This window comes from Eleutherodactylus coqui, chromosome 8 (genome assembly GCF_035609145.1).
Source record: "Eleutherodactylus coqui strain aEleCoq1 chromosome 8, aEleCoq1.hap1, whole genome shotgun sequence".
NCBI lineage: Eukaryota > Metazoa > Chordata > Amphibia > Anura > Eleutherodactylidae > Eleutherodactylus > Eleutherodactylus coqui.
Window position 1 is genome coordinate 148402266 of NC_089844.1, and position 14716 is coordinate 148416981.

Below are 14716 nucleotides of genomic sequence, written 5' to 3' on the forward strand. Positions count from 1 at the left end.
CCCTATTGGGGCATGCTCAGTGGACAGAGGGGCTCTTAGGGCCCTCCGTTATTAGGAGTGACAGGATGACCATTTGTACTCCGAAAATAGACAACTCATCCTAACAAACGTAATTTCTCCAACACCGGATTTAAACTTCATTGTCTTCTACTCCAGTTGCATCCAAAGCTGCATTCAAAATCCTGTCATCAGCATTCTAACAAGCAAAATCAGATTAGCTGAACCTTTACGATGTACTCAGTATTTTGTTTTAAATGCATTAAGTGTTGGCAATAATCCCATCCTACCAGTAAGGAGGCTCGGCCACTCAAAGGGGAAAAATAAAGTTATATAGACAAGATTTGACATTTGTTCCATACTGTCAGACTGAAGGGCCAACCCTATACATCTGTGGTCTGCAATGTGCCCCTCTGCACCCATTAGACTACAACGCCCATTATATCCCAGCAGGCGTAGACCATTCTACCCAACAGACAAGCGTGAGAGAAAGGGGGGTGTGAGTACTTAGGGCAGTCGAACCCTGGTCGGCCCGGGAGGAGGAAGCTGCGGGTCTCTTCCAGGTAGGAGCAGCCATCTTTCTGGTGCAGCTCCCACAAGTAGATGGTGTTATCGTCCAGCAAGGTAAGAAGCCGGCCCTGGAGGAGAGAGCGAGAACAGTTATTACCAATGGAGCCGGGAATGGGAAAAACTGCAGATAACCCCTAGTTGGTAGTATACAAACAGTTATAATGGCAATGCTGCCTGGCCTTACAACATAGCTGGACAGAAGTACAATCCATGGGCTTGGGAAAGCTGGCGACAACCCCTATGGGAGTGTAAATGCCCATTTACATGGCCTGACGACTGACTGATCGGCCTGTATGGATACATTTCCGCCAGCTGCTCGCATTAATTCTTCCCAGCAGCAGATCAGGGCAGACAGGATTGTGCGGTTGGTGTATACAATATATGGCGCTATTCACACTTTGGGTTTTGTGCACTTTTGGACCGCAGGACACACGACAGAATGCAAGCCTAAGGCCGCATGCACACGGCCGGGTCAAATGCCGACTGAAATCTCGCAGCAGAATCAGACCTGGCACCCCCCAGAGACCCCAAACTCACCTGCCCGGAACCACCCCGAGTATCTCAGCCAGCATGCACAGTCGATCTCTGCTCAGGGGCCGGAGCGAATCATTAACAATTGCATGTCTACGGACGGACATAGCTGCGGAATTCACAGCAGGCGTTTGGCTGCAAATTCCGCAATGATAGTCCATCCGTGGGAATTTGGCCAAAGACGGCAGTAACAAGCCCAAATTGACATGCTATACTCTCAAACCACACTTGATAAACAGCCAGCAACCAGCCCATGTATGCATTGTGCAGAGGGACACCACACTTATTGCAGCCTTATGGGCCATTTACACAGAATGATCACTCAAAGTTTGTTTCATAAAGAAATTGAGAGGTAACAGTCCCATGTAAATGCTACATTTACTATTTGTTCACTTCCCGTTAGCACGGACTTTGTCAGCATAAACAAAAAAAACAAAAAAAAAAATAAAAAAATAAAAAAAACACACAAAAGTCACTGGATTCTCGTGGCGTGCGAGCGCTCCCTGCTTCACATAGAAAATGAGGCGCCGAGCGAGAATCCAGCGGGAACTCAACCTGTCAAAACGCTCTGCACAAGTGACAACGACCTTAGCGGTCGTCTAAAAGTGGGACATAAACAGTTGTATGAATGATCAATCACCCCCCACAGAGGCTGAATCAGCTTGTGCATGAAGCCAAGTAAACAAACACCAATTTAGATGATCGGCGCTCGTCACGTGCCAGCATTAGATAATGCAAGACGCCCTAGGAGCGTGACTCATTTTGGTTGCTACCCAACTTCTCTGCTTTAAAACATGAGACGATCTGATGGGCAACAGAAGCCCGACAGGTCGCCCCAGCAATAATCGTTCTTGTGCTTTTACTAAGGAACGAGCATCGCTGACGACTCCTGGCCGCCCATGTAAGCGGAGCGCTGGTCAGTGAACGACCGCCCACTTACAGACGACGTTTAGTCGCTGCTTGCATTTACCCTGAACCATAATAGTTGAGATGGTCGCTGGATCGCAGGAATCCGAACCATCATCGTTCGGTGTAAGAACACCTTTACATGTCCAGCTCCAGAAAACGTTGTACAATAAGGGACAGAATTATGCCGAAGGGTGCAGCCAAATCCGCAACTGTGGAATTCCATGTCAAATATCATAATTTTATGTGGAATGGCTTAAACTGCATAAAAAGCCACAGGTAGCCTGATGATTGTGGGGCACAATTGGCGCAGCCTATTCTGCCTTGCTTGAAAGGCCCCTAAAGAAAGCACAAAGCATACATCTACCTACCTGTCCAGGTAAGAAGTGCATCTGGGTCACGGTGGCCGTTTCCTTGTGCAGGCCGGTAAACTCCACACCGGGCGCCCCATATCTGGAGGTGGAGGGTCAAGGAGACGAACCCATCTACGGTCAGCGCTAGAGTACATGTATAGCAGGGGGAGATATCTGCACAGCAGCCACTGAGTATCCCAGGTGATACACACTCCACGACATCCGATAATCCAGAATCGGACGACAAGTTAATATAGTTTAGCTGCATTCTGCTCACATGTAGTTCCGCAGGCGCACATGTGTATTTGTATACTACACAAACAGATCACACGTCCTACATAGAGTTATATAATCACATTTATTGTGCAAACACGCAGCCATTTCCCCAACACCAAAACACGTGCGGCTCCTGATTGTCTGGACTGCAAGAAAACTAAACGGGGGGGATTACATTTAAAAAAATCTGGATGTGATCAGTGGAGACGATGCACTCTGAGCCACTTGGGAATACGGTTGTCAGACTAGGAAGATGCACGAGGGCCAGACAGATCTTTTCCATAGAAGCGGTTCCGCATTACTCTGCTTGCAGTAGAGATCCAACCCCGGCCGGGCTCAGCGGGGCTCGTGCCAAATACAGGCAGGGGGTTTCACGTAACACACACACCAGGACGACTGCAACGCTTTTTGCACATTTCTGTAGCGGAATTCATATAGTTACCAGCCCTTTAAAATGGGCCCAAGAGCGCCATCCTCAGGCTGCATTAGTTATTATGACTAGGGGGCTTCAACTCAAAGTCCAGGCTGTAGAGAGCTCAGGTCTGCAGCAGGGGATCCGGCTACTTCATATAACAGTTCCCGACCAGAAATATGCAGAATTCCAGCATCCACCCCGCTGATTTAACTTCATATTCAAGCGACAGGGATGGTGGTGAGAACACAGCGTATGTACATGTACTACATGCGGACGAACCCCATTCATAGTGCCAGGACTGACAGCCGCCCGCCAGCACCACAACGGAATGAACTAGCAAAGCCTACTTCTACGACCATCACCCCCATCATGCCAAGGGACAGAATATTCACCTCATCCTGGAAGCAGATTTACTAGTGCTACCACAAAATGATCGGGGTGTGTGTGTGTTAGGGAAGTAGCATTCAGCCACATGAGCACTAATGCCACTATAACACCGCCCCCCATATACAAGACTATAATACCGCCCCCCATATACAAAACTATAACTACTAGAATACCGCCCCCCATATACAAGACTATAACTACTATAATACCGCCCCCCATATACAAGAATATAACTACTATAATACCGCCGCCCATATACAAGAATATAACTACTATAATACCGCCCCCTATGTACAAGAATATAACTACTATAATATCGCCCCCTATGTACAAGAATATAACTACTATAATACTGCCCCCTATGTACAAGAATATAACTACTATAATACCGCTACCTATGTACAAGAATATAACTACTATAATACTGCTCCTATGTACAGGAATATAACTACAATAATACTGCTCCCTATGTACAAGAATATAACTACTATAATACTGCCCCCTATGTACAAGAATATAACTGCTATAATACTGCTCCTATGTACAAGAATATAACTACAATAATACTGCTCCCTATGTACAAGAATATAACTACTATAATACTGCTCCCTATGTACAAGAATATAACTACTATAATACTGCCCCCTATGTACAAGAATATAACTACTATAATACTGCCCCCTATGTACAAGAATATAACTACTATAATACTGCTCCTATGTACAAGAATATAACTACAATAATACTGCCCCCTATGTACAAGAATATAACTACTATAATACTGCCCCCTATGTACAAGAATATAACTACTATAATACTGCTCCTATGTACAAGAATATAACTATAATAATACTGCTCCCTATGTACAAGAATATAACTACTACAATACTGCCCCCTATGTACAAGAATATAACTACTACAATACTGCCCCCTATGTACAAGAATATAACTCCTATAATATCGCCCCCTATGTACAAGAATATAACTCCTATAATACTGCTCCCTATGTACAAGAATATAACTACTATAATACTGCTCCTATATACAAGAATATAACTACTATAATACTGCCCCCTATGTACAAGAATATAACTACTATAATACTGCCCCCTATATACAAGAATATAACTACTATAATACTGCCCCCTATGTACAAGAATATAACTACAATAATACTGCTCCCTATGTACAAGAATATAACTACTACAATACTGCCCCCTATGTACAAGAATATAACTACTATAATACTGCCCCCTATGTACAAGAATATAACTACTATAATACTGCCCCCTATATACAAGAATATAACTACTATAATACTGCCCCCTATATACAAGAATATAACTACTATAATACTGCTCCCTATGTACAAGAATATAACTACAATAATACTGCTCCCTATGTACAAGAATATAACTACTACAATACTGCCCCCTATGTACAAGAATATAACTACTATAATACTGCCCCCTATATACAAGAATATAACTACTATAATACTGCTCCTATATACAAGAATATAACTACTATAATACTGCTCCTATATACAAGAATATAACTACTATAATACTGCCCCCCTATGTACAAGAATATAACTACTATAATACTGCCCCCCTATGTACAAGAATATAACTACTATAATACTGCCCCCTATGTACAAGAATATAACTACTACAATACTGCCCCCCTATGTACAAGAATATAACTACTATAATACTGCCCCCCTATGTACAAGAATATAACTACTATAATACTGCCCCCTATGTACAAGAATATAACTACTACAATACTGCCCCCTATGTACAAGAATATAACTACTACAATACTGCCCCCTATGTACAAGAATATAAGTACTATAATATCGCCCCCTATGTACAAGAATATAACTCCTATAATACTGCTCCCTATGTACAAGAATATAACTACTATAATACTGCTCCCTATGTACAAGAATATAACTACTATAATACTGCCCCCTATATACAAGAATATAACTACTATAATACTGCTCCTATATACAAGAATATAACTACTATAATACTGCCCCCTATATACAAGAATATAACTACTATAATACTGCTCCTATATACAAGAATATAACTACTATAATACTGCTCCTATATACAAGAATATAACTACTATAATACTGTCCCCTATGTACAAGAATATAACTACTATAATACTGCCCCCTATGTACAAGAATATAACTACTATAATACTGCCTCCTATGTACAAGAATATAACTACTATAATACTGCCCCCTATGTACAAGAATATAACTACTATAATACAGCCTCCTATGTACAGGAATATAACTACTATAATACAGCCTCCTATGTACAGGAATATAACTACTATAATACTGCCCCTATGTACAGGAATATAACTACTATAATACTGCCCCCTATGTACAAGAATATAACTACTATAATACTGCACCCTATGTACAAGAATATAACTACTATAATACTGCACCCTATGTACAAGAGTATAACTACTATAATACTGCCCCCTATGTACAAAAATATAACTACTATAATACTGCCCCCTATGTACAAGAATATAACTACTATAATACTGCTCTGCACCGCAATATACTGAAGTAACAATATTGGCCACAAATCCGCCCTAGCACTAATAGTGAATGGACAGTGCTGACAGATGTGGTCCCTCTGGGGTTTGGAAACATCTTACGGGTTTATAAGGCATGTAGGAGTAGTCCTACTGGGCAGGTTGTCAGATCCCGGGTAGTGCAGCCTTGGGCCTGTAATCAGCATAGAGGATTATTAATCCCCATATACCTCTGGGTAGAGCAGTGATGGGTTCTGTATTAGATTCCTCCGATGCTTGTTACCATGGCAACAGGAACTTTAAAGTTCAGAGCAGATGACAGGCGCGGTCCTGCTTACTCAGCAAGTGTCCTGGAACGGCACAGAATGAATAGTAATAGATGTCTTCCACATGGGCGCCTGGAACTTCATATTTTACGTTCCCAGCACTAAGACACTTTTTAAGGGGATTTCATCTATAACATGATAGGGAGCTGCCCCAGGAGCAGGCCTGTAGAGCATACACTACATTGGACACAAAATGGACGAAAGTCTGCCTTACTCACATTTTCAGCCCGGTGTTGGGCCCCGATGCCTGCAGTAACCCTCCTCGGTCACCTGCCCCTATATTCCCATAGATGTGTGGAGCGAGAAGAGCCTCAGATAGTGATTGGGGGGGGATGGGCTTGTTGGAGGTGCATGGATACAGCATTCTAGTTAGCCCCATAGATGCTCGATGGGATTGAGATCCGGACTTTGGGGGGAGAGGGGGCAATGAAGTTTGCAGACGTCCTGCTCCTCAACACAGCGTGCTGTATGTCATGGCGCTCGGTCATGTTGGTGGAGACACAGAGCTGCACCCAAGTATTGTCACAGGGCAGGTAATGCCACGTTGTCCGGAATGTCTCTGCACCCATCCTTCCACAACACTCGCTTCCACTCATTTACAGTCCGACGCTCCAAGCACCATCACAGGCGCCGCTGTGCATTCACTGCTGTGATGTTGTGTGCCGCCACTCGTCCGTGGTAACCCTTCACACGCCGTTCCCTACGGATGGCTCTGGTGCTGATGGATGTCCCAATGGCCTGTGAGACCCCCTGAGCGAGGGCAGACAATGTGTGCCTGATGCCTTCACAGTTCATACAAGGCTTCGTTGTCCATGTTCGGTCAGTTTACGGGGTCTTCCTGAGCATGGCGGCTGCACCGCACGGCTCCCCCCTCCGAATAACATGAACAACAGGGGACTCTGGAAGTTCCAGAAGCGCTGAGCTGCCCTGTATTGATAGGTTGGTAACATCCCACCACCAGACCCCGTTGTCCGCTCTACACCTGGGGGGCATGTGATGGTTTCTGTACTGGGATACACCTGTGTAATACATCACGTGACCGCACAGGATTGGTGGGGGCAATACCTTTTATCAACAGTAGAAGTTAAATGGAAACCATCAGCAAGTTGCTGTTACCTGATTGATTATTCCCATTCTAATCCCTCCACTAATGAGTGTATAATGAAGGCCTGCGGTTGACAATCCCTGCATCGTGACCCCTACAGACGGGGGGCCTCACTGCCTGCGACCTTGTCATCTATAGGTGAAACAGCAGTTGTGTTGCCCTAAAACCACAAAACCAGAAGCTTGCGTGTTCCTAACACAACCCCCCCCCCTACTAGTTACACAGGCAAGAGCTATAGTACAATACTGTATGCCATCAGCAGCCAGCCTGTTGATGGTTTTCAGCCATCACCGTATACTGGAAGATGCATGTTTGCAACAGCTGGAGACAGCTAGAGGGGAAATCTTACATTTTAAGCTCAGACCTTGGGCCTCATGTCCACTAGCAAAATTGAATTGCGGTTTCCGCGGGTGAATTCTTGCCCATAGGAATATCATTGGCCATCTGCAGTCAATTAAATTGAATTTTGCACCTGCAAATGGCATTTAAATCGATTTGCGTTTTTCACGCGCAGAAAAAAAATGCAGCATGCTCCATTTTAGTGTGGATTCCGTGCAGATCAGCCATATTGCTATCAATGGCCGCCTGCACACGGGCAGAAATCCCGCGGCGGGATTTCCGCCACTGAAAGCCTGCATAGGAGTGCATTACAATACGCACTCCTATGCAGACAGCTGCGGTTTGGCTGCGCGAAATGTCGTGCGGTAAACAAACCGCGGCACGTCCTATTTCTGTGCGGGGCTCGCAGAGCCTCGCACAGAAATGTCACTCACCCGGCCGCCGGCTCCAGGCTGCGTCGGCACATGAAAGAGCCGGGGCCGCCAGGCGCGGGTGAGTACGCGCTGCTCCCTGCAGGCGCGCCGGATCCGACCCCCCCCGTCTGCAGGCGGCCAATAGGTGCGGATATCTGCACAAAAAAAAAAACACTATTTAAAGCAAATCCACACGGAATCTTGCAGAAGTCTGCGTGGATTGTATTTTTCTAGTGGACATGAAGCCTTAGGGCTCATGTCCATGGGGAAAATAAGAATTAAAATCCGCAGCGGATTTTAACTCTTCTCCTGCGTGCGGATCCGCATCCCATAGGGATGCATTGACCACCCGCGGGTAGATAAATACCCGCGGATCGTCAATAAAAGTGATTTTAAAAAAAATGGAGCATGAAAAAATCTGGACCATGCTCCATTTTCATGCGGGTCTCCCGCGGGGACGGCTCCCGCGGGCTTCTATTGAAGCCTATGGAAGCCGTCCGGATCCGCGGGAGACCTAAAATAGGAATTTAAAAGCATTTACTAACCCGCAGCGGGCCGGGAAGGTCTTCTCTTCCTCACGGCCGCATCTCCCTTGCTTCGGCTCGGCGGATGTGCCCGGCACATGCGCGCAGCACGTCGACGACGTGCCGGCGACGTGCCGCCGGCGTGACGAATTCATCCGCCGGCCGAAGAAAAAAGATCCAGCCGCGACGCAGAGAAGAAACGGAGCGGATGGGAGGTGAGTTTATTCTAATTTATTCTTATTTTCAGCGCTCATGTCCGCGGGGCAGGAGGGACCCGCTGCAGATTCTCCATGGAGAATCTGCAGCGGATCTGATTTTCCCCGTGGACATGAGGCCTTAGAATCAAGGTAATAAAGTGGTCATCATTTCTGGGAAATCTCAGTGACAAGAGCCTCCCAGCCACCAAGAAGCCCCCAACACAGAGTGTACCCCAAGTTTCCTAGACCCGATATGCAGAACATAGGAGCCAGTGACGGCTGATAGACCCCTACCCCGGCCGTCAGGCCCAGCTGCAATCAGACAATCGTCCTTTGTGCGGGACGAGGACTGGAGCGGTGACCTGGATATTCCCATCTCACTGACAGCTGTGCAAACGGCTCATTCCAGGACATCAATGCAGCCGCTTATTAATGGGGCGATAGAGAGAAATATATCAGGGGGGTCCGTTATGGGATGACTGCTGTGTGGGGACACTATGCCAGTACAAGAGGGTGGGCAGCGAGGGGAGTGCAAGTTGGGTTTTGGTGCGAGATATCAATCAATGCTCCAAGCAACGAAATGGAGAGGGATTCTATTAAAAAAAACTGGGCAAAAATAAATAGGATATATTACAGAATAGAAGCTTACAGCCGTCACTTAAAGGGGTTGTCCTGCGCCGAAACTTTTTTTTTTTTTTTTGCATAGGCCCCCCGTTCAGCGCAGGACAAACCCAAGGGATGTGTTGAAATTTAAAAAAATAAATAAAAAAAATTTTACTTACCCGAATCCCCTCTCTGCAACTTCTTCCTTCTTTTCCTCCAAGATGGCCGCCGGGATCTTCACCCACGATGCACCGCGGATCTTCTCCCATGGTGCACCGTGGGCTCTGTGCGGTCCATTGCCGATTCCAGCCTCCTGATTGGCTGGAATCGGCACACGTGATGGGGCGGAGCTACGCAATGGTGCATAGAAGGGGGCGGAGCAAGAACGCCGCTCGTGCCCGGACTGACCAGAAGGGAGAAGACCCTTCTGCGCAAGCACGTCTAATCGGGCGATTAGACACTGAAATTAGACGGCACCATGGAGACAGCGCAGGGAAGGAGAGTATATAACTTCTGTATGGCACATATTTCATGCACGATGTATATTACAAAGTGCATGTATATGGCCATACAGAAGTGCTTAACTTAACATCGCGGGACAACCCCTTTAAGGGGAATTGTTCAGGAATGGAAAAAACATGGCCACCTTCAAGGAACAGCACTACAATTGTTTGTAGGTTGTGTCTGGTGTTGCGAATAAGCCCCATTCACTTCAGTGGAGCAGGGCTGTAATACCACAAAAAAAAAAAAAAAAGAAAAACGACGGGGCTACTTGAATTGCTTGATGAGGGTCTGACCAGAGACCCCCACCAATCTAAGCAAGTACAGGGGTCCTCATCACTCTGTAGGCTCATTTCTACCACCTGCAGTGACATCACAGAGTGGAAAGCTGGCTGAACATGTGCGACCAGCAGTCCATTCAGTTCCCTGCTCACTTCAGGGGGACGGGGTGCAGTTAGCCCATAAGGAGGGGGGGGGGGGGGGCGGGACAGGTCTTAGTGGTGAAACCCCCACCAATTAGCAAGTTATCCCTAATCCTGTGGATAGAGGATAATTTGCAGTTCTGGTACAACCACCTTTAAGATGCTACTTCTACAGCTAAGTGGCATCACCGCTTCTCTCTTTCCACAGAGGCAGCACACTCATTGGAGAGTTAAGATGCAGTTGGCCATAGGATTAAGTTAGCTTACGTCTATGGATGTCTTAAGGACAAGTCCTGCTAGAAGAGAGAGAAGTTAACATGAAACACTTGTTAGCTCGTCATAAGTTATATAGTAGAAGAAGTTTTGGAACTTTCTGGTTAGAGATTCTCTCCCATAGATTTTAGTTTCTCTACTTCAGCAGCCTTCTCCTCCCATGCCCACTGTTGCCCCCTGCCAGGCAATGGATCTCGCATGAGTGGCACAGAGTGGAGGAGGGGGCATAGTGAAGGGACTGCTGCTCTGCACAAGTCCATCATCCTTACATGAAGGGCCCCACAAAGGTTTCATGGAGCCCCAGGCAGGACGCAGCTGTCAGACATCGTGGGTGAATCCCTGACTGTGCCCCTTCTCTTCAGGCCACATCACTGGCATCTCCATGGCTACAGGCGCTCATTGAAAGGGGGCCACATCCCATTCCTTGTGCACGGGCGACCCATTCATGGGGAATGTTGCTTAGTGACCCACATTCCCTCCGCCTCTAATCAGAGCGGTCACCCAGAACGATGCCAGGGGGCTTAACACAAGCAAAGCTACAGCCAGGACAAATGGGAGATAATTCACAGTACTGCAGTATAACAAGGCAGACATGCCATTCAGTATGCCAAGAGAGCCGGGAAATGCCCAAGTCTGAGCTATAATTGCCACATACCATCATTACCCTGCTTTCCCAGTAGCAGATAGGACAGAAATGACTCAATAGCTGCCGCTTACCCCGGACCATCGTCCTAATAATAGTGTGAAGAGGCCAAATAAATGCAGCCCACCATACAAGACAGCAGGAAGACCACCCCAAACTCCAGGCTTTCTGAAAAGTCAGGAAGGGGGGGGGGGGGGGGGGGGGGGGGGTCGGCCATTACTCCCCTTAACAAAAAACCTAATTGTGAAGTTTTGGCAAACTAAAAGGTACCTTTACACTGGGCGATCATCACCATAAAATAAAAAAATAAAAAATTAAAACGCTGGAAAGCGTGAATTTGGGCACTAGTCGTCCTGTGTACAAGCATCTGCCGACCGGCCACGGGCTGCCAAGTCGTTTACTTTTCAGTGCACCAAAAATCAAGCGGCTGTCGGGAGGCAGCAACAGGAGCCGCAAAATTTCTGATGCCTGTTTACTGTTCATCAAGGCGGGCAAGAACTCCCACTTCACCTCCATTCACAGAGGGACTAAACACACCCAAAGAACTCCTCTAATGACCCTTTTTATACGTGACGATCATTGTTCAAATTCCCAGGCTTCTGCCCGATGTAAACGCATGCAGAAACGTGATGAGGTGCTTGAGGTGAATGGAGGCAGGAGAGGAGAACGCTCCCCGGCCTGCTCTGCGCAATACTCGCTCCTGTGTAAGTGCGGCACAAGGATTTAATAACAAGTCACCGATTTCCTGCTGATCTGCACCATAAATTTGAGATGTTTGAATGCACTCTAAGTATTGCTGCTGCCACATGCACTCTTGAAGTGCCCCATATATGCAGTGCCCATTCCCAGAGTGCACATGAGTTGGAGCCATCATTAAAGCAATGCCAACACAAGTCCTTCTCTATAGATTCAGGCTGAGAAGTTTCACAAGATCTGCTTTACCGTATTCATTCGCCGTTGTAGAAGGCCTTCCCACCCCCAGTGAGGGACAAGCTGCCCACCTGCACGGCCCGCCTCTTACTCCTGGGTTCCATTACTTCCATAAAAAGGATACATTTTAACAGCTCCAGATTTCGCACCAATCGCCATAATCCGCAACACAGGGTCGAAGGCGAGAGAGCTCGGTTGGTTGGGGAATCCATGTTCTACCGTCTATGAGAGAAGACAAAAATCATAGGTCAGAACATTGCAAAATGAGCAAGATTAGGCGAGGGCGACAGACGGTGGCGCAACATAACTCACGATGCGGCGTAGCATCGCATCTAGCAAGTTACCACAATCTGCAGATTGTAAAATAAGTCAGTCCAGTAGGGTTGGAGGTAGAGTTGCCAACAGCCGCAGGTCACAACATGGCCAGACCAATTCTGTCAGATGGAGATTACAGGGCTACAGCAATATTGTAAGATACAATTTATGCTGTAGCCTCAAAAGGCCCATTACACCGAGCGATGATCGCTAAAAAGCGATTTTAGCGATAATCGTTGTGTCTAAACACACGCCCATCGTGAACTCTTCGGGCGCTGCTAGCTAATCGTTAAATTCAGTCCAACCTAAAAATTGTCCTTCAGCCTCATCAGGAGTTCTCCACGAGTCGTGCTGATAGCATCGTTTCCCACTGAAGAACAAAAGAACTGAAAGCAGATGAGAGCCCTCCGGCTATTAACTGCTTTCAGCTAAGGCTTCATTTGCACACTTAATTGCTCTTAAGTAGCTACTTAATAGTTTATGCAAAATGATCGCTCACAGCTGTCACTCAAACTCTCGTTTGAGTCATCGCTCCATGTAAATGGGCCTTTAGCTATAAACGTTTGGTTGGAAGTGGAGAATTCACTACACTTGGTAACTGGTGATTGGAGACAAAGCCATCCTGACTCTTGAAGTGAGATAAGCGGCTACCAGACAACTGCTGTCGCCAATTCCCTTAGTCATATCTGTCCCCCCATATCCGTCCCGCCCCCATATCCGCTGCCATATCCGCCCCCCATATCCGTCGCCATATCCGCCCCCCATATCCGTCGCCATATCCGCCCCCATATCCGTCGCCATATCCGCCCCCCATATCCGTCGCCATATCCGCCCCCCCCATACCCGTCGCCATATCCGCCCCCCATATCCGTCGCCATATCCGCCCCCCCATATCCGTCGCCATATCCGCCCCCCCCATATCCGTCGCCATATCCGCCCCCCCCATATCCATATCTGTTGCCATATCCGCCCCCCCCCATATCCATATCTGTTGCCATATCCGCCCCCCCCATATCCATATCTGTTGGCATATCCGACCCCCCCATATCCATCGCCATATCCGCCCCCCCCCTATATCCGTCGCCATATCCGCCCCCCCCCCTATATCCGTCGCCATATCCGCCCCCCCCTATATCCGTCGCCATATCCACCCCCCCTATATCCGTCGCCATATCCGCCCCCCCCCTATATCCGTCGCCATATCCGCCCCCCCTATATCCGTCGCCATATCCGCCCCCCCCCATATCCGTCGCCATATCCGCCCCCCCTATATCCGTCGCCATATCCGCCCCCCCTATATCCGTCGCCATATCCGCCCCCCCTATATCCGTCGCCATATCCGCCCCCCCATATCCGTCGCCATATCCGCCCCCCCATATCCGTCGCCATATCCGCCCCCCCCTATATCCGTCGCCATATCCGCCCCCCCTATATCCGTCGCCATATCCGCCCCCCCCTATATCCGTCGCCATATCCGCCCCCCCTATATCCGTCGCCATATCCGCCCCCCCCTATATCCGTCGCCATATCCGCCCCCCCCCTATATCCGTTGCCATATCCGCCCCCCCCCTATATCCGTTGCCATATCCGCCCCCCTATATCCGTTGCCATATCCGCCCCCCCTATATCCGTCGCCATATCCGCCCCCCCTATATCCATCGCCATATCCGCCCCCCCCCCTATATCCGTCGCCATATATCCATCGCCATATCCGCCCCCCCCCTATATCCGTCGCCATATCCGCCCCCATATATCCATCGCCATATCCACCCCCTATATCCGTCGCCATATCCGCCCCCCTATATCCATCGCCATATCCGCCGCTCCCCCCATATCCGACGCCATATCCGCCGCTCCCCCCATATCCGACGCCATATCCGCCCCCCCCCATATCCATTACTATATCTGTCACCATATCCGCTTCCCCATATATCCGCCCCCCCATATCCGCCGCCCCCCCATATCCATCACCATATCCGCCGCCCCCCCTATCCGTTGCTATATCTGTCGCCATATCCGCCCCCCATATCCGTCGCCATATCTGCCCCCCTATATCTATCGCCATATCCGCCCCTCCCCCATATCCATTACTATATCTGTCACCATATCCGCCCCCCCA

At 47.9% G+C, this 14716-nt stretch overlaps 1 protein-coding gene across 2 annotated transcripts in view; it reads right to left on the reverse strand.

Moving 5' to 3' along the window:
• LLGL1 (LLGL scribble cell polarity complex component 1) overlaps positions 1 to 14716 on the reverse strand; it is a 44575-nt gene that overhangs the window by 17685 nt on the left and 12174 nt on the right. Inside the window, exons 2-4 of one of the 2 annotated variants that reach the window (XM_066576668.1) lie at positions 12407 to 12504; positions 2376 to 2457; positions 520 to 635 (exon numbers count right to left, since the gene is read on the reverse strand). In XM_066576668.1, the coding sequence (XP_066432765.1) occupies positions 520 to 635; positions 2376 to 2457; positions 12407 to 12504 (296 nt within the window). Of the gene's footprint in view, positions 1 to 504; positions 636 to 2375; positions 2458 to 12406; positions 12505 to 14716 lie in introns of both variants that reach the window. The other variant, XM_066576667.1, reaches the window with a different exon arrangement.